Source organism: Oncorhynchus clarkii, chromosome 11, assembly GCF_045791955.1.
Source record: "Oncorhynchus clarkii lewisi isolate Uvic-CL-2024 chromosome 11, UVic_Ocla_1.0, whole genome shotgun sequence".
Classification (NCBI taxonomy): Eukaryota; Metazoa; Chordata; class Actinopteri; order Salmoniformes; family Salmonidae; genus Oncorhynchus; species Oncorhynchus clarkii.
Window position 1 is genome coordinate 15,430,605 of NC_092157.1, and position 20,554 is coordinate 15,451,158.

General features: G+C 43.4%; 2 protein-coding genes across 6 annotated transcripts; one reads left to right on the forward strand and one right to left on the reverse strand.

Annotated features, from left to right (window-relative positions):
* Positions 1–7,153: 7,153 nt before the first annotated feature.
* Positions 7,154–10,624, reverse strand: LOC139420254 (ribosomal protein L21). 2 transcript variants are annotated; one of them, XM_071170130.1, is made up of 6 exons: positions 10,564–10,624; positions 9,712–9,790; positions 9,450–9,511; positions 8,229–8,341; positions 7,615–7,765; positions 7,154–7,278 (listed from the first exon to the last, which is right to left on the reverse strand). In XM_071170130.1, exons 2-6 carry the CDS (start codon positions 9,776–9,778, stop codon positions 7,189–7,191), a joined length of 483 nt encoding a protein of 160 aa, XP_071026231.1. In that variant the 5' UTR covers positions 9,779–9,790; positions 10,564–10,624; the 3' UTR covers positions 7,154–7,188. The 2 variants fall into 2 exon arrangements, with proteins under 2 accessions (XP_071026231.1, XP_071026232.1); XM_071170131.1 differs by having other exon boundaries at positions 9,712–9,783; positions 10,564–10,582.
* Positions 10,625–10,815: 191 nt separating this feature from the next.
* LOC139420255 (ubiquitin specific peptidase 12a) lies at positions 10,816–15,356 on the forward strand. Of its 4 annotated transcripts, none has more exons than XM_071170135.1 (11): positions 10,816–11,033; positions 11,146–11,230; positions 11,343–11,494; positions 12,538–12,618; positions 12,764–12,977; positions 13,094–13,329; positions 13,518–13,594; positions 13,715–13,798; positions 13,914–14,111; positions 14,201–14,279; positions 14,478–15,356. In XM_071170135.1, exons 3-11 carry the CDS (start codon positions 11,447–11,449, stop codon positions 14,577–14,579), a joined length of 1,119 nt encoding a protein of 372 aa, XP_071026236.1. In that variant the 5' UTR covers positions 10,816–11,033; positions 11,146–11,230; positions 11,343–11,446; the 3' UTR covers positions 14,580–15,356. The 4 variants fall into 4 exon arrangements, with proteins under 4 accessions (XP_071026236.1, XP_071026234.1, XP_071026235.1 ...); XM_071170133.1 differs by having other exon boundaries at positions 10,824–11,033; positions 11,328–11,494; XM_071170134.1 differs by having other exon boundaries at positions 10,824–10,992; positions 11,085–11,230; positions 11,328–11,494.
* The last annotated feature ends 5,198 nt before the right edge of the window (positions 15,357–20,554 follow it).

Consider the following 20,554-nt stretch of genomic DNA (forward strand, 5'->3'; position numbering starts at 1 on the left):
CATAGGGCCACAAGCAAACAAGAAAATGCTCATCTAGGAAGCTCTCCTAGTTGCCAGTGATTTTGATGCAGGGAAACTCAAATCTGTTTTACCTCATTTCTACCAGCAGTTCAGCTGTGTGACTAAAGGGATAACAACTCTAGAGTACCTTGATTCCACACAGAGATGCATACAAAGCTCTCCCCCGCCCTCCATTTGGAAAATCAGACCATAATTCTATCCTCCCGATTCCTGCTTACAAGCAAAAACTTAAAGTTTGTACCAGTGACGCGTTCAATAGGGAAGTGGTCCGATGAAGCGGATGCTGAGGTACAGGACTGATTTTCCCATGCCTTCCCTCCTCTCCTCTCCTGAGCCCAGACTGGAATATGTTCCGGGATTCATCCAACGGCATAGGGGAGTACACCACATCAGTCATCAGATTCATCAATAAGGGAATCGACAACGCTGTCCCAACAGTGACCATATAGGTACAGTGTCTTCAGAAAGTGTTCCTACCCCTTGACTTACAGCCTGAATTCCAAATGATTTAAATAGATCCCATGCCCATCTACACACAATGACAAAGTGAACACATATTTAGTGATTTAAATAGATCCCATGCCCATCTACACACAATGACAAAGTGAACACATATTTAGTGATTTAAATAGATCCCATGCCCATCTACACACAATGACAAAGTGAACACATATTTAGTGATTTAAATAGATCCCATGCCCATCTACACACAATGACAAAGTGAACACATATTTAGTGATTTAAATAGATCCCATGCCCATCTACACACAATGACAAAGTGAACACATATTTAGTGATTTAAATAGATCCCATGCCCATCTACACACAATGACAAAGTGAACACATATTTAGTGATTTAAATAGATCCCATGCCCATCTACACACAATGACAAAGTGAACACATATTTAGACAATTCAGCAAATATATTGAAAATGAAATACAGACATCTAATTTACTTAAGTATTCACACCTGAGTCAATACTTTGTAGAACCACCTTTGGCAGCAATTACAGCTGTGAGTCCTTCTGGGTAAATATTTTTTAATTTTAATTTTACCCCCTTCTTTCTCCCCAATTTCGTGGTATCCAATTGTTAGTAGCTACTATCTTGTCTCATCGCTACAACTCCCGTACGGGCTCGGGAGAGACGAAGGTTGAAAGTCATGCGTCCTCCGATACACAACCCAACCAAGCCGCACTGCTTCTTAACACAGCGCCATCCAACCCGGAAGCCAGCCGCACCAATGTGTCAGAGGAAACACCGTGCACCTGGCAACCTTAGTTAGCACGCACTGCGCCCGGCCCGCCACAGGAGTCGCTGGTGCGCGATGAGACAAGGATATCCCTACCGGCCAAACCCTCCCTAACCCGGACGACACTAGGCCAATTGTGCTTCGCCCCACGGACCTCCCGTTTCTGGGTAAATCTAAGAGCTTTCCACACCTTTTCCAATTGGTTGTTGATCATTGCTAGACAACCATTTTCAGGTCTAACTCTTGCCACTCAGGAACAGTCACTGTGTTCTTGGGTAAGGAACACCAGTAGATTCAGCTTTGGGTTTTTAGGTTATTGTCCTGCTGAAAGGTGAATTCATATCCCTGTGTTTGGTGGAAAGCAGGCTGAACCAGGTTTTCCTCTAGGATTTTTCCTGTGCTGAGCTCCATTTTTTAAAATTATATCCTGAAAACTCTCCAGTCCTTAACCACTACACACATACCCAGAACATGTTGCAGCCACCACTATTTTTTAAAAGTGGTACTCTGAGTACAGTGGTACTCTGTAATTTGTTGTACTTGCCCCAAACATAACTTGGGACAAAAAGTTGCAAATTCTCTTACAGCCCCAAAAGTTACACCTATGAGAAAGGGTCAGAGCTCAGGCGGATGTGGTAGAGCCTAAATACCCTCGTAGAGGCCCGTGTGTGTTTCATCTTCACTGAAAGGGCAGCAGATGTGCGTGTTCAATCTTGTGCAGCAGGACCCATGTTTGTCATTTTCCGATATGGCCGTCACTTTTCCTTCACCCACTCAAAACCTGTAGAGTGGAAGTGTCACAGTGAGTTAGGTTACTACTCAAGTCCATTCAGTAACATTTCTGGTTCAAACACATTCAGAACTAAACCCTAGCCTCGGAGCCAACCCGCTGCTTTGCTTTAGCCAACTGGTTGTCTTGACAAATGGCTCGGAAAGGCAACATTGTAGTATTGTAGAAAGATCAGCCATCCAGCCTCAAACAAACCAGTCATTGACAGTGAAGTGAACCATTGCCCTTTAGGATAGTGAAGCTTCAAACTCACATGTATGGCTTCTCTCCACTGTGGCTCAGCCCATGTCTGGTGACCCGGTAGCGGATCCAGAAGCTCACAGTTTTCAAGTGAGAAGGGTTTCTATGGAAGAGAAACATCAACATCATGGATTCCTCTCTGTAACAAACACATAATACCCATGTGTTTCTGACCCCCAGACACATTAACATTCATCTATTAGTAAAAAAACAACATAGGATGTCCAGTCTTTGATCTAACAGAAATTAGAATTTCAAGCCCAAGGAGCTAAGATCTGATCTCTTTGGGACCATCTGTTGAAAGAGGCTAAAGCTGGGCAGGACAGATATAAACACATCAAACCTGTGTGCTTACAAAGATGGGCATCTAATTTCCAAGATTTATTGAAGGTGGCTTCGCAGTTCACAAAATAACAAATAAAACTTTTTTTGGACTCGTATCCTTTCCCCTATTTTAATTGTATAGGTGGTAAAGATGACAGTGTTTTGGTAAAGAACCACCTCTAATAAAAACCGAGAGCAGGTCATTTACCACACTACATGGTTTGACACACCTGAGGATGATATATTATATTGGGCGATACCACTATTGGATAATACAAGGGTGTTTCAATTCACACAATGGAAAGTTAACTAAATGGAAAGCAAATTTAGTCTTGGTAGCCTAATAAGTATTTTCATTATTTTGGAGAAATATTGATGTTTAATAAATGAATATTGGACATCTGCTTTGTGATTTTATTCACTCATCACCCTACATTTGACATTGGTTCATTCCTGTTTGGAGGAAGTTAGGATCAGTGAATCGATGCAAACAGCCTGATAGAGAAAGGACTCATCATGGATATAACCTGTCTTAGCATGGACATTGCCATTGAGGGCTTGCATGTTTCCACCATTTTAAAGTAGTCAGCTGGGTGGGAATCCCTATGGGTTATAGCCTCAATGGTGCTGCCCATGCTGTCACACACGCTATAACGCATATGTGTCAAACTCATTCCAAGGAGGACCAAGTGTCTGCAGGTTTTTGCTCCACCTTTGTACTTGATTGAAGTCACTAATTAGTAAGACACTCCTCTCACCTTGTTGTTTAGGTGTTAATTATTATAGATTTATTTTTAAACTGCAGACACTCAGCCCTCCTTTCAACGAGTTTGACACCCCTGCTTTAATGGCACAGTAATCTATCTATCTCTATGAACAGCCTATACAGAGTTGTGACTAGGAGTGTCTGCAGGGGTTTCAAACTCATTCCATGGAAGGCCTAGTGTCTGTGAGTTTGGGGTTTTCCTTTCAATTAGTGTGTACACAGGCAGCCCAATTTTCACTAATTGGTATTTTGACCAATCGGATTAGCTCTGAAAAATATCTGCTGTGATTGGTCAAAAGACCAATTAGTGGAAAAGTATCAGAATTGGGCTGCTTGACTGAAATCAGCCAAAATAGCCTCTCTTGCAAATGGATGTGTTTGGGTTTCTGGCTCTGATTTTCTAGATCTAAATGATGTTATTGGTAAATTGAGTAGACTAGCCAGCAGTTGTTGTGATTCAGGTCCTTGAACTTACCTTTCTCTGACTGATTGCAGGCTGTAATATTGTTATCCAGACTCCTGACACTCTGCATCGCTATCTTCTGTCTGTGTGCGTTTGTAGTATGAGCTAAGTGACTGTCTGTCTCCAGTCATCAAACGCACATGGAAATTGCAGCCCTAATCGTGGTCTTATCAACCAGCTCCATACTGGGATTTACAGTCAAAACCCAGTCTTCATTCTCCTACTCTCTCCCAATGTGATCCTCTTTAAGCCACAAGACTGAGTCATGCAATTATGAAGACCGTTCAACCCACTCCCAATGATGACACTGCTCTTTACTTAGATTAACAATGTAATATGTTTCCACAAGGGTACTTAATTGTGAAAACAAAACATAAAATCTTCAATACAATATGGTCTGTCCATTTCCTAAAGACTAGAGACCAACTACCATGCATGTGTCATTTTCCCATGATCTGGTGAGAAACCTTTGGCTGACTTCTCTGAATGAGGCCTATTAAGAACTCCAGGGCGTTACCTCTGCTCCCTCCCACGCTTCAGGTCACCCGCCACCGTTATCAACCTCTCCCTGTCCGGTCACACTGGCCCAATCCCTCCACTGACAGGATCAATAACCCTAGTTCTGTATATGACCATGGTCTTCACTGATAACCACTACTGACAAGTAGAGGGGGAAGAAAGACCCTATCTGTCCACCTATCCCCCAGAGAGATACAGTGTGCTCTGTGTTTGGCCTGGGATTTCCTAGCTCCATTGTCCACCCCCACCCCCCAAACGAAAACACACACACATACCACACACTCCCCCCTCACATTACTGACACAAATACACCCTTCATTTACTCACTGGCAGTCCTTCAGCGGGTTTAATCCGACTCTAATCAGGCCAGAGACAAAGAAAAACAGAGAGAGAGAGGTGGAACAAGAAGGGTTGACAAGTGTGTGAGAACAACATGAACTCATGGAAACATTGTGGATAGAAAGAGAGAGACAGTCTGATGTCTGTCGTTATTATCATCCCATACAGCTTCTGCTCTCCTGCCTCCACCAGTGGTGTGAGTGGTTAATGTGTGACACACAAGGTCGATATGGCTGCTCTGGGCTGCTGGCTGAGTTGACAGCCTCAATCTGTGTGTCGAACGTGTGTGATTAAGGAGCCCATAGTGATCCATGGCTTTTATCCACAAGTCCCGTTCCACACCACCCCTCCTTTCTCTCTCTCCTCCCTCCCTCGCTCTTTTCCTCTCAGACTGTTTACTTTTTCCTCCTTCAATCACTAACTTACATGAGTCAGCACTCCAGATGAAGGCCCATTCTGTCTGTGAGAGCAGATTCACACAGTTTCATTATGTTTCCTTCTTTCGTACTCTTTCATATCCTTGTTCTGTCTGACGGTACAGATATGACTATGTTTAAAGGAAGCTCCATAGGTGAAACGGTAGGTGCCCAACAATATAGGCAGTTATCTAAGCACCCAGGCCTCAACGCAGTCTATACTGATCAATAACCAGGGATTTGGATGTCCGCTACTGATTGATCACATTGATTTTGGGTGTAACCCCAGATTGTATTCATTCAGCTTGTTGGACACTTGTTCCACCAGTTATCTTCTGCCTTTATGGAGACAGACATGGGTAACAGGGGCTGTAGGTTTGAGGTCTTTATGAGGGATAGTATCCCACCAATGGGAACACTAATAGGCTGCATTTACACAGGCAGACAAATTCATATCTTTTGCCCAATTATGGAAAAAAAGTGGAAAAAATATATTGGTCTGCCTTTATAATTTTAAAAGAATCGGGGGGGAAGTAGAGGCATTTTCAAAAATGCAACGACACAGGACATACCACAGAACTAGAATGATATTCAGATTGACAACACTCATCAAGCATGACATTTCAATAAAGAAAGTGATACATTTTCATATACATTCACGATATGGCTCATTACCTGATAGCGTCAGTTCATGCTCCCTCTCCCAGCTGCTGCTACTATCTCAGTAAACTGGTCCTAATTGGAGTAAATATTGGGTAAAGAACTGAGGTAGGATGCGATAACATATGTCAGATACCCAGTCAGCCATTCAGGCTCTGCTGATTAAACAGCACAAGTCAAGATAGGACAGGGGTAGTCCCTCCTCCCTACACACAAAGTACACAGTCAAACAGTACCACATGACACACACACATAACAGGCATGGCTGCATGGTCACACCACCAGAAAAGAGATGTAACACTTGAATGAAGAATGATGTACTTTACACTAAAGACTGAACACAAGCCTGTTGTGATTGTACTTGAAGGGCATTTAAGGGCTCACTGCTCTCAAATGCATCTAAATCTGATCGGACACAATCAACATTTACAGGGTATAGCTTTTTCAGATGTATTCTCAGTAGCAGTCTATGACCATTGACAATTTTATAGGAGCCTGGGCATTCAATCATTCAAACTGTACTATGAAACAATGACAAATGTACTACATGGAATGCTATTCCACATCAAGTAACTCATACAAGTAAAATCAAATAAAAGCTAAAGATAAATACACCTTCTGGAACTGTGGAGACTGTTGTAGATATGTAGTATTAGAATAATAGGCAGAGGGCGCACAATGTGCTGTGAAATGTATTGTAATGTTTTTAAATTGTATAAAGCCTTAATTTTGCTGGATCCCAGGAAGAGTAGCGAAGGGGGATTCATAGTAATAAATAATCCAAGGATCAGCTCCTAGAGGAAGGCACTTACCCTGGTGCACATTGCCACCTGCTGGCCTGATTGGTGTACTAGCAGTTATTTCCAGGAAGTACAGTTAAGGAGTTCAGAAATGTACATTTTGAAAAAGTCTACCTTGAACATGAACATATTTGCAACACAACCAATCCATTTTAAAAACATACACCCAGATGTTCTTTATTTTTTGACAATGGACAGCACTCACATTTTAAAGTGTCAAAACACTTCACATTAACGTAAACTCAAATGCAAGTGTAGAGTGCCTGAAGTGGGTTGAGTAAAAGCTGTGCGTATACTTTGAGACTGCTGTGCTTGGAGTTCTGTTTGCCGGTGAAATAGAAATCGCATTTCACTTCCCTACGAGTGATCAATGAAAGATAATCATTGAACGACAGCTGCAACCTAGGTCTCCCTGGACAGCACCTACATAACTCAAGGTATCACATAAGGGTCAGTTCTCCCCCTGCCCTGAACCATCTCCGTTTCCATTAGGTAGTTTTAGACACAGAAGTTACCAACATCCCCTGCATGTTAGTGTACATAAGACTCAAGCTCACATAAATCTGTGCAGAAACAGTTTTATTTTGGTCAGCATAGTTATGCCATGAACTCATAGGGGATGGGCTCCAGTAGCTGGGGCTCATTGCCCTTGGTGCTGACAAAACGGGCATCACGGGGAGCAGTGGGCTGCAAATAAAAAATCATTAAATAAAGGTTAAATAAAAATAGCCATTTAGCAGGCTTTTATCCTAAAATACTTAGTCATGTGTGCATACATTTATATGTGGGTACACAATTCAAAGGACTATCAGAAATGATGACATGGCTGAAATGCCATTACAGAATGTGTCAAACAATCAAAACATTCCACTAGATGTGTTGATGTCCTTTCTATATCTTCAATCTATCTGGAATGTTAAGTTACATAGAATAGTGACCAACAAGGCTGGTCCTAGAGAGCTATAGGATGTACAGCCTGTTAAAACACTACTGACAACAGCCCAGGTAAATGGCTCTCCATACCTGCCGTTTCAGCTCCACCCAGGTGCCCTTCTGCTTGGCCTCCACTTTCCTCTTCTCGTTCTCCTTGACGCGCTGCAGGAAGCTGTCCCTGCTCTTAGAGTGCTTCACGTGCTCAATACGTACGTTGATCCTCTTGGCAAGGATCTTACCTCTACAGAGAGAAGGGGAGACGTTTTCAGCTTGGAAATAAATCAGAGATGTGGTCAGCACAACATACAAAAGGCATACAAAAAGCAGCGTAATTGAGACCCTGACTTATCAGAAAACATAACGCTTCCAAATGGTGAAAGATGTGTGTTATGCCATGGCCTGCAAATGGTTTTTCTTGTGTCTCCTTCAACAACCCAAGTTCAAACATACGGTAGGTGCTTGGCCAAGGTGCTGAAGTACAAATACTGTCCCCCACGTGAATGACCACTTAGGACATAGGACAGCCCGGGTGGCAAAGTGAAGGTGGGGTTTTGAGAGAGGCAGCAATCATACTTCTGCAACATTAACCTTCCATTACAAAGATACCGGCAGGGCACATCCCTGCCTTTATGAAAGACCTAAAACATGACCAAGCTGGAAAGGAAACCGATACTGACCAATCCACCATACATTGCCGTACTTACTTGACCTGCTTGTTGACAATGATGCCGACAGCATGTTGGGTTACGTTGTAGACTCTGCCCGTCTTGCCGTGGTAGCACTTGTGAGGCATTCCCTTCTGGATGGTACCTGTACCCTGGAGGAGAGACATTCACAATCTTAAGAGTTGGGTTTTGGTGAAGTCCAAAATAGAACTAATTTAGTTACGCTGCAGCCACTACCAATAGCCAGGTTTCCATCCAATTTGCAACTGATTTTCATGTGAATATTCAAAAACCTGCACCAGAGGTCTCTTTACAGTCCCCAAGTCCAGAACAGACTACGGGAGGCGCATCTAGTACTACATGGAACGCTATTCCACGTCAAGTATTGCACGCAAGCAATACAATCTGAAAAAATATAACACACCTTATGGTACAGCAGGGACACACCTAAACAGACTTTGTGTTGTAGATAGGTGGTAGTAAAGTAGTGGCCTGAGGGCACACAATGCGTTGTGAAATGTATTGTAATGTTTTTGAAATTCTATACAGCCTTAATTTTGCTGGAACTTGTGCTGTGCTATGCCATGACCTACAATTGCAGGGAATTTTGTGTTGTGCTGGTCTCCAACAACCCAAGTTCAAACATACGGAAAAATACAAGTCAAATGTGTTTCCATTGCATTCTCAATAGCACAAAACCTATTGCATTATATAGAAAATGTGACCACTATCTTTAACCAACAGCTCACAGATAGCCTACCTGAAACTATCTACATTATGAGATTATTATAGATTAAAGCGATGTCATTTGTATGTATTTGTCAAACAGCAGCCAAGCATCAATCATGTCACCTGAATAAGACCCTGGATAATTATTGGACAGAAGCATCAAGTTCATCACCTTGCACATTCACCACCCTGTGAAGTTAATCAAAAACATTTATTCTGAGCCTAATAAACTGCATGGTTTCTGAATCGTAATGGGAGGTCCACACCATATCATTGAATGACTACAAATGTACTTCGATGAGTTATTATATCAATATATGCACACTAACATGTTTCCATTGCCATTTTTTGCATTATTTATTTGACACAAAAAGATTCCACCCTATAGAAGGCACAAATTGTGTCTGCATTTATAAAATTGTTCTGGTGTCAGCCTGATGGTGACTTTCATGCGTCAGGCATTTCATCAGCATGAAATAGATAGATGGAAACCTGGTTAGTGAAACCTGGAAAAGGTGGAACAAACCCTACCTTGATGTCAACGATATCGCCCTTCCTGTAGATACGCATGTACGTGGACAGGGGAATGGGACCTGAGGAACAAAGTACATTGATTCCTCACAACCAACTAACACAACAATTCAAAAATGGGCTTGGAGTAACTAATGAGGGCTACTCAGCTGTGGATCATGCCAGTAACACCCCTAATCTCGAGTTCTTTACTTCAAATAACTCAGAAATTGTAGTGACCTAACGGGACATTTCATCTGCAGTCTTAATGATATGAACTCACCATGCTTGCGGAAGGCCCTGCTGAACATGTACCTCGTCCCCCTCCTCTTGCCTCTTGTGTTCGTCATGATGCCTGATTACTTGAAAACATGGACATTCAAATGTTAGATAAACCCAACGGCAAAGTAGGAATTCTTAATTACTGTGGCTGTAAAAATGTATTACAAGAGTGGTCTAGGACTTTGTATACTAGGGTTTAGTACAGTCATTGGACGTAATGCTGTCAGATACAAAAACTTAATTTAACCTCGCCATATGTATGTATCTATGTGATGTAACTAAATTACCAATAGTGGTCTGATTAACGTTTGCCTGACAACTGCAACCTGTTGTGACAAAGTGAATTTCACTGCAAAGAAAAACAATGTCGTCCGAATCATAACTAGTGATTATTATAAGATGTACACCAGTTACTAATAATAAGGGAACACGCAAAACATGGAAACGTCAGTCAAAAATACAACGCCAGAAAACGAACGTTAGCTATTGAAGTCCAACGTTACCTAGCTCGCAAACTCAGTCCAATGCCGCCTCATTTTCCCAGATTGACGATTAAGTTAACTTTGGTGCAACGTGGCAGTTATTTTGCATGTCAAATTCTCTGGCTGTGTATGCTATTGTGCCTAAGAAATAACAAATCCTGCGAACGCAACAGTGGCTAGGCCCGCATGTGCAGCCACGCTGTTACCCCATTACCAAACCGTGTCACTATATGCCACACATACGGTCTTTAAAGGGTGAATTCTCGCCTCAAATATAGAGTATGTTTTAACATACTTATATCAATGTCTTCATATGCATTTAAAATGATATTTTATAAGTTTATGGTCTTTAAATGCAGAGCACATCTTACCCCCGGTAGCTCACAAGATGGCGGGTACGGCGGAAAGAGAGAATAAAGGACCCGAAACTCCTCCTTCTAAAATAGATTTAAGCATGGCCTTCCTATTGCCTGAACAAACATGCAAACAAAAATAATTTGTTTCCCCTCTGTGCTGATCTGAGTCCAGTTTTGGTTATCTACCTCATTGACTAAGCTCCATTGGTACAATGTATTAAATGATTTCAGATCAGATAATAGCTAACTTCCTTTCCTATTTGGAATGTTGAGGCACTGTGAAGCGTCCTATGACCAGTACATGTCAGTGAACTGCTGAACGACTCATCTGATTAACTTTTGTTAACAAAATTTATTAAAATAATGCCGATTTTGTTGTGCTTGTACATTATCGAAATAATTGATTGATGAACTGCTGACCGTGACAGCCAGTTATATTGACAAGTAAATTGGATTCTCGTCTCAAAAGCCTGATCAAAGTTTCAGTGAGTTTGACTCTGGTTTGACATTAATTACAGTCGTCATTCTCTACACAGCTGTGTGTCCAGAATTGCTCATGTGGGCACATTTGTGAATGTTATATTATCTACGCCACAGAACATGGACATCGGATGGAGGTTATCTTGCACGGAGCTAAAACGGTCACGGCTAGAAGGGATCATCGAGCTTTTGTCAAATTAACGTAAAAGTAGATTTTTTTTGTTTTTGTTGCATTTTAGCTAACTACATATTTTCCAAACCTTTACCGTATTCTCCTTAATCTGTTAATTTAACAAAAGATGGATCGCTTCCAGACATGACCCTCTAAGACCTAGCGGAGCTCCCATCGCCCGTCCAGTGTGCCCTGTCACAAGGGAGTCCTCCTCGCAGTGATTGGGTGGAAGATGGCGTTGGGCGAATGGAAATCCTAATGACAGTTTCCAAATTTGCCTCTTTTTGTACCATGGTGAGTAAATGGCAACTACTAAACACATTGCAAAGTGATGAGAGGGTGGCACGACAACCGTGGTTGTGTTGTTACTATCTTGCGTGACATGGAAGATGGTTAAAATCGTCTGCTTTTCTGTTGCTGCCCAGTCAGTTTTCCTGGCTTCACTGACACATTGTTTTTGTCTTACGTTCTATTGCTAGCTATGAGAACTAATGTCGTAGGCCTTTAATTTGTTATATTAGTAGGCTGTTTATGTATGATCTTTCATTAATTAGTGATGTTTATCTCCTCCTCCACTGTGACCGCACTGCATAGTTCTGCGGCTTCAGCACCTGGTTAACTAGTTACCGAGGCTAGCTAGCTTGAGCGTTCATTTTGCAGTAAAGCAGTGTGGATGTCAAGACATTTCAACACTGGACACAATTTGAATACTAAATCAACATAACTCCGTAATTGTTAGCTGAGTTTACTCAACTCCACGATCAATGTCAAACCTAACAAAGTTCTGTTCACAGTTGTGCTTTTCCTGTATGTGAATGTTAATTTAGCTAGACAGCATTTCCAGATAGTTACAGTAGTTAGTTAGTCAAATCTAACATTGAGACTGACGATACAGTGAGTTGTCTTCCTGTAAACCCCCTTTTCTGAATTCTACCGAAGCGCGAGCTATTTCTGGAACACAGCAGATGACGACATGATCAGCTGCTAGACAAGACTGACTGGCTGTCATATTATTCCCAGTTTACAAAGATAACTACTTAGTTTGGCAAACCTGTCAGACAGACTTCATTCATTTGGATCATACATTTAGTTTATTTAATTTTTTATGATCAAACCCAACCTCTGTCCATGTAGGCCTACTCAGGAAATCCTGGTTGCTATGCTTTTTCACAGCCTCTGATGGTTAGGGTCATGTTCCATTAACAAAGAATGACAGTTGTTCTGCCCCCCCTCCCACTGACAGCTATTGGCATTGGATATGAAATTCCATTTGGAACTATTGATCGGTACACACTCCCATCGACCTATGCCAAAAATATCAGCACTTTGTATTACAGGGCGCCAATGCCTCCGCTCTGGAGAAAGAGATTGGCTCAGAGCAGTTCCCTGTCAACGAGCACTACTTCGGATTGGTCAATGTAAGTGAGAGTGCCGTAGTTCACATGCACATGTCTGCATAATCTTTGTTACAGATCACATGTGCCTTATCCATGCAAATGGTTATTGTGTGTGTGTCCAGCTCTTTGCCTTTCTCTTTGTATCTGTCCTTGTATTTGCCCCCAGTTTGGGAACACGTGCTACTGTAACTCGGTGCTGCAGGCGCTGTACTTCTGCCGTCCGTTCCGGGAGAAGATCTTGGCGTACCGCAGCCAGCCCCGACGCAAGGAGAACCTGCTGACCTGCCTGGCCGACCTGTTCCACAGTATCGCCAACCAGAAGAGAAAGGTGGGAGTCATACCACCCAAGAAGTTCATCACGCGCCTACGCAAGGAGAATGGTGAGCAGGAGACGGTATACTTGTAGTTCGGGATGGGGGGGGACAGACCCTCTCCCCTGTCTCCCTTGTACCCTACCTACCTCCTCTCCCCCTCTCCTCTCCATCTCCCTCTGCAGAGCTGTTTGACAACTACATGCAACAGGATGCCCATGAGTTCCTGAACTACCTGCTCAACACCATCGCTGACCTGCTGCAGGAGGAGAGGAAGCAGGACAAGACCAACGGCCGCCTGGCCAATGGTTCGCTCGACTCCCAGAACAACAACAGCAACGCCCCGCCTCCCTCCACCTGGGTCCATGAGATCTTCCAGGGAACCCTCACCAACGAGACCCGCTGCCTCACCTGTGAAACGGTACACACCGTCTGAGTCTGAAGCCCCTCACCCACATCAACTAGTTATGTCCCTGTTGTTGTTGTGGTCAGCAGGATGCAATGCATGTCGGTGATACGCTGTAGAGAGAAGGCTCAAATTCTGTTGGCACAAAGATGGACAAAATCAAGTTTCCATCTGACTCTAGTCATGCTGTTTTCTCCCTACAGATCAGCAGCAAAGATGAAGACTTCCTGGACCTGTCAGTGGACGTGGAACAGAACACCTCTATCACACACTGTCTCAGGTAAGAACACCTGACTACAATAACACATTACATATTGACTGGCCTGTGTATTGCTTCTTGCTCCGTGTGACTCCAAGTACTCTGACCCCTCGCTCTCCTTCTCTCCTTCGCTCCCTCCAGGGGGTTTAGTAACACAGAGACTCTCTGCAGTGAGTATAAGTACTACTGTGAAGAATGTAGAAGTAAACAGGAGGCACACAAAAGGTCGGTGTTGGCAGTGTTGTGTTCATTGCAAAAGTAAACAAAAGTATTATTCTGTGATGACAGTGTTTATCGCTGTGTGAGGTTGTGTGTCCACTGTAATTGACTCCTCCCCCAGGATGCGTGTGAAGAAGCTGCCTATGATCCTGGCTCTACACCTGAAGAGGTTCAAGTACATGGAGCAGCTGCAGCGTTACACCAAGCTGTCCTATCGTGTTGTCTTCCCCCTGGAGCTCCGCCTCTTCAACACCTCAGGAGACGCAACCAATCCCGAGAGGCTCTATGACCTGGTTGCCGTCGTGGTGCATTGTGGGAGGTCAGTGTTGTTTACTAGGTTGTCTATAAGTATTCTAACTGACCCTTAAGGTTGTGAGTGCGTTGCTGACTTCGTCGTCTTGTTTTCAGTGGTCCAAACCGAGGACACTACATCGCCATTGTGAAGAGTCACGACTTCTGGCTGCTGTTTGATGATGACATTGTAGAGGTAAGATGTTGTATGTGTAGGTTGGTTCTTCTTTACTTGTGGGGACATTTCCCATGTCCACGTGGACAAAGGCTATTTTAAGTTTAGGAGTTAGGATTAGGGTTAGGTCCCCACGAGGATGTGTGTGAGCATGCATGGGTGCGCCCTTGTGTTTTGTGTGACCCCATTGACCCGTGTTGTCTCTCCTTCCCTCTGCAGAAGATAGACGCCCAGGCCATAGAGGAGTTCTACGGCCTCACCTCTGAGATCTCAAAGAACTCTGAGTCAGGCTACATCCTATTCTATCAGTCAAGAGACTGACTGTCCCTGAAGAGGACAGTACCTCTCAGTGGATTTGAGGATCATACTAGTGGACCATACTAGTGTAAATCGCTCTGTGGTGTTACACACCTACTGAAGCTCAGGCTCAGTCCCCCCCTATCCCCCCCCCTTCCTCCCTCCCTCCCTCCCCCATCCCACTCCTACCTCCCTCCCCTTCCTCCTACCTACCTCCATTTCCTCCTACCTACCTCCCTCCTTCCCCCACCCTGTCACTTAGGCTGGAGATGCTGCTACAGGGAGTTGTGTCAAAGGTTCGGTGGACGTTGTATCAAAGTTTTTTGTGAGTTGGAAAGCTGTTTAATGACGGTTGTACAGAGGTTGTGTGACTGAGGCGATGGTTATAGCATGGGGGTTTGTGTGGGGTGAGTGGGTATTTAATGATTCATGTGTTGTAATAGCGGCCAGGTGTCTGCATACTCCCTCAGACTGCAACTCTGCTTTGGTGCCTGGCTGGGGCCTAGTCAGAGCAGACCAGTTGACTGCATGAAGGGAGAGTGGGGAGGTGTGGGACACTTGGGTCGTGTATTTCTACCATGTACAGAGTGGTATTTGTATCAATATGAGGAGAATAAGATGATATTATCATAGGAAAAAAATATAAGTCCTTGAGAAGATAATGTATTGTCACTATGGTGCACTTTTGATACCGTTTTGTAGGTGTTGGCAAGGTTTATGTGAGGGTTTGCTCAAGACGACCTGTTGTGAAATGGTCATTTTCTGTTTTAAAGAAAAATGTAATAAAATATAATAGATACAGGCTGTGAGTGTGTTCTACTTTCATGGACTGGTTCCTCTCCCCCAGGTGCACACTGATGACTCATCCTTGCTCAGCACTGCCCCTCAGTGGTTTTACCTGGTCACTACAGGTTCATACTGCAACAGCACAACAGCAGTGTATTTTTAATGAATTCACACCTCCAGTCATGATGCTGCCTATGTAAGCAGCCCAGCCCACCCACGGTTGCCTTAACAAAAACAGGGCTAGATGATTCTAGGACACTGTACCTCAGGCAGGTGTGTAGAGGAGTCTACTGACTAGCCACCTACAGACATATCTGAAGACAGACTTAATCAATTAATGATTGAAAGTGAAGGCCTTCAAGCACAGAGGAACTGAGGGAATAGGGGTGGATAGAAGATGGATGAGAGAGAGAGAGGGATGAGAATCTGGAGGTGGCTGACAGATTATGGTTCGAATAGACATGCCCAGAATAGCAAAACACAGGGGGCTAGGATGAGGAAGGAAGCACTCCGCGTCAACATGGCATTGGAGAAATGTGGACAAATGTCGGAATCTAAAGTAAAATTGGTCAAACCATGAGATCTTGTTGCATGGTGATACCACAGCCTGGTAACAAATCATAACTTGTCCCTGCACTTAAATCAAATGTTATTTGTCACACATGCTGAATACATCAGGTGCAAGCATTTCACCTTACAGTGAAATGCTTACTTACAAGCCCTGAACCAACAATGCTGTTTTAAGAAAATACCTAAAAAAAAAGTAAGAGATAAGAATAACAAATGATTAAAGAGCAGCAGTAAATAACAATAGCGAGGCTATATACAGGGGGTACCGGTACAGAGTCAATGTGGAGGCTATATACAGGGGGTACCGGTACAGTCAATGTGGAGGCTATATACAGGGGGTACTGGTACAGAGTCAATGTGGAGACTATATGCAGGGGGTACTGGTACAGAGTCAATGTGGAGGCTATATACAGGGGGTACTGGTACAGAGTCAATGTGGAGGCTATATACAGGGGGTACCAGTACAGAGTCAATGTGGAGGCTATATACAGGGGGTACCGGTACAGAGTCAATGTGGAGGCTATATACAGGGGGTACCGGTACAGAGTCAATGTGGAGGCTATATACAGGGTGTACCAGTACAGAGTCAATGTGGAGGCTATATACAGGGGGTACCGGTACAGAGTCAATGTGGAGGCTATATACAGGGGGTATTGGTACATGGTACAGAATCAATGTGGAGGCTATATACAGGGGGTACCGGTACAGAGTCAATGTGGAGGCTATATACAGGGGGTACCGGTACAGAGTCAATGTGGAGGCTATATACAGGGGGTACCGGTACAGAGTCAATGTGGAGGCTATATACAGGGTGTACCAGTACAGAGTCAATGTGGAGGCTATATACAGGGGGTACCGGTACAGAGTCAATGTGGAGGCTATATACAGGGGGTATTGGTACATGGTACAGAATCAATGTGGAGGCTATATACAGGGGGGGTACCAATGTGGAGGTACACAGAGTCAATGTGGAGGCTATATACAGGGGGTACTGGTACAGTCAATGTGGAGGCTATATGCAGGGGGTACCAGTACAGAGTCAATGTGGAGGCTATATACAGGGGGTACCGGTACAGAGTCAATGTGGAGGCTTTATACAGGGGGTACTGGTACAGAGTCAATGTGGAGGCTATATACAGGGGGTACTGGTATAGAGTCAATGTGGAGGCTATATACAGGGGGTACCGGTACAGAGTCAATGTGGAGGCTATATACAGGGGGTACTGGTACAGTCAATGTGGAGGCTATATACAGGGGGTACTGGTACAGAGTCAATGTGGAGACTATATGCAGGGGGTACTGGTACAGAGTCAATGTGGAGGCTATATACAGGGGGTACTGGTACAGAGTCAATGTGGAGGCTATATACAGGGGGTACCAGTACAGAGTCAATGTGGAGGCTATATACAGGGGGTACCAGTACAGAGTCAATGTGGAGGCTATATACAGGGGGTACCAGTACACAGTCAATGTGGAGGCTATATACAGGGGGTACGGGTACACAGTCAATGTGGAGGCTATATACAGGGGGTACTGGTACACAGTCAATGTGGAGGCTATATACAGGGTGTTACGGTACAGAGTCAATGTGGAGGCTATATACAGGGGGTACCGGTACACAGTCAATGTGGAGGCTTTATACAGGGGGTACGGGTACACAGTCAATGTGGAGGCTATATACAGGGGGTACGGGTACACAGTCAATGTGGAGGCTATATACAGGGGGTACCGGTACAGAGTCAATGTGGAGGCTATATACAGGGGGAACTGGTACAGAATCAATGTGGAGGCTATATACAGGGGGTACCGGCACAGAGTCAATGTGGAGGCTATATACAGGGGGTACCGGTACAGAGTCAATGTGGAGGCTATATACAGGGGGTACCGGTACAGAGTCAATGTGGAGGCTATATACAGGGGTTACGGGTACACAGTCAATGTGGAGGCTATATACAGGGGGTACCGGTACAGAGTCAATGTTTATTTATTTTATTTAACAATGTCCAGGGGCATTATCCTCTATTTTGAAGTCATCTTTCTGTCTAAAGTAACTGACCAGTAAAATTCAAACTTTTAAAAGTTAATATTCTGTTGACTTACACCCAAATAAGGTTGTTGACTCGTCCTATGGCCTACTTGTATTTGTAGCCAAAGCATACCTTTGAGAAAAAATACCTAAACCCCACCTCAAACAGACCATTTCAAAAATACTTTCTATTTCCTCATAGAGGATGATGTCATCATTCTGTCTACTTGCATCAATATTTTTAATTATGACTGGTATACGCCCACACCATTAATGATGTTGTTGGGGAACACCCACACCATTAATGATGTTGTTGGGGAACACCCACACCATTAATGATGTTGTTGGGGAACACCCACACCATTAATGATGTTGTTGGGGAACACCCACACCATTAATGATGTTGTTGGGGAACACCCACACCATTAATGATGTTGTTGGGGAACACCCACACCATTAATGATGTTGTTGGGGAACACCCACACCATTAATGATGTTGTTGGGGAACACCCACACCATTAATGATGTTGTTGGGGAACACCCACACCATTAATGATGTTGTTGGGGAACACCCACACCATTAATGATGTTGTTGGGGAACACCCACACCATTAATGATGTTGTTGGGGAACACCCACACCATTAATGATGTTGTTGGGGAACACCCACACCATTAATGATGTTGTTGGGGAACACCCACACCATTAATGATGTTGTTGGGGAACACCCACACCATTAATGATGTTGTTGGGGAACACCCACACCATTAATGATGTTGTTGGGGAACACCCACACCATTAATGATGTTGTTGGGGAACACCCACACCATTAATGATGTTGTTGGGGAACGCCCACACCATTAATGATGTTGTTGGGGAACACCCACACCATTAATGATGTTGTTGGGGAACACCCACACCATTAATGATGTTGTTGGGGAACACCCACACCATTCCAACACAGAAAAGCTGCTTTTTAACATATTTAATTAAACATTTTGGAAGGAAAACTATTAAACTCTTACTGTCATTAATCATAGGTCGTATTTCATAGAAATCTGGAAACAATGGACAGTTACTTTTTAAAAAAAGATAGGCCGACACACACACATGGGGGATGCGCACAACACTATCTTTTATTTATCAATTTCACAGATACACGTGGTACACATTCATCTGTACAAACAATAGTATGCAAGCATAAACACCATGGGACCACGCAGCCGTCATACCGCTCAGGAAGGAGGCGCATTCTGTCTCCTAGAGATGAACGCACTTTGGTGTGAAAAGTGCAAATCAATCCCAGAACAACAGCAAAGGACATTGTGAAGATGCTGGAGGAAACTGGTACAAAAGTATCTATATCCACAGTAAAACGAGTCCTATATCGACATAACCTGAAAGGCCGCTCAGCAAGGAAGAAGCCACTGCTCCAAAACCGCCATAAAAAAAGCCAGACTACGTTTTGCAACTGCACATGGGGACAAAGAACGTACTTTTTGGAGAAATGTCCTCTGGTCTGAAAAAGTGTGTGCGAGCAAGGAGGCCTACAAACCTGACTCAATTACACCAGCTCTGTTAGGAGGAATGGGTCAAAATTAATCCAACTTATTGTGGGAGACCCAAAACGTTTGAACAAAGTTAAACAATTTAAAGGCAATGCTACCAAATTCTAATTGAGTGTATGTAAACTTCTGACCCACTGGGAATGTGATGAAAGAAATAAAAGCTGAAATAAATAATTTTCTCTACTATTATTCTGACATTTCACATTCTTAAAATAAAGTGGTGGTGACCTAAAACAGGGAATTTTTACTAGAATTAAATGTCAGGAATTGCGAGTTTAAATGTATTTGGCTAAGGTGTATGTAAACTTCCGACTTTAACTGTATATCATCAAGGCCTTTTTTTCAGCCTATTGGCATAGACATGGGCTAGTAACTTATAGTCAGTTGCCAACAACGTGATTGGTCTCCAATTGCCCAGGTAAAGAGAGCCCTTCATTGGTTTGGGTATATTAACTATTAGTTCCTGTCTCAAAGATGGAGGTAAGATAGCATTAGCAATACCCTCTTTGTAGACCGAAAGCAATAACTATCTAATATCAAGCCAAAAATGTTGATAGAATTCAGGAGTCAGGCCATCTGGTCCAGGAGATTTACCTATGGGCATTTGTTTAATGGCTTGGTCCAACTCAGTAATATATATCAGAATCACTGAGTTTCTTAAACCTTACTTCTACAGGCCAACATAGTTATTAACCGAATCAAAAAAGGAATCTAAGTCGCTTTCTGAAAGATGAGATTGATATAGTGAACTGTAGAAAGAGTGCATTTCCTTATTAATCACTTCAAGATCATCAGATATAGTGTAATTTACATACATTGATGTAATACTATTCCTAGTCTGCCTACCCTTCTCCAAATTAAAGAAATAAAATGTGGGGTTTTTTCTCACCTGTTTCCAGTCCATTTAGCCTTTGAACGGATGAAGGTCCTGTGCCTATACAACACTCCTATCAGTCTCTGTCCTTGAGCAATGGGCGCTGACAGATGAGTAGGTCCTCCTGGTATTGAGCTGTTGCTGTCTCGTCCTCCCGTGGGGGGTTTGAACAAACA

Excerpts from the sequence above, each read along its gene's own strand:
- LOC139420255 (XM_071170135.1), top strand. The coding sequence starts at position 11,447 with ATGGAAATCCTAATGACAGTTTCCAAATTTGCCTCTTTTTGTACCATG. Across the intron at positions 13,595-13,714 it reads TCTATCACACACTGTCTCAG|GGGGTTTAGTAACACAGAGA; the intron begins GTAAGAACACCT and ends CGCTCCCTCCAG. Across the intron at positions 14,280-14,477 it reads TTGATGATGACATTGTAGAG|AAGATAGACGCCCAGGCCAT; the intron begins GTAAGATGTTGT and ends TTCCCTCTGCAG.
- LOC139420254 (XM_071170130.1), bottom strand. The coding sequence starts at position 9,778 with ATGACGAACACAAGAGGCAAGAGGAGGGGGACGAGGTACATGTTCAGC. Across the intron at positions 9,512-9,711 it reads CAGGGCCTTCCGCAAGCATG|GTCCCATTCCCCTGTCCACG; the intron begins GTGAGTTCATAT and ends TTTGTTCCTCAG. Across the intron at positions 7,279-7,614 it reads GGGTGGAGCTGAAACGGCAG|CCCACTGCTCCCCGTGATGC; the intron begins GTATGGAGAGCC and ends TTTTATTTGCAG.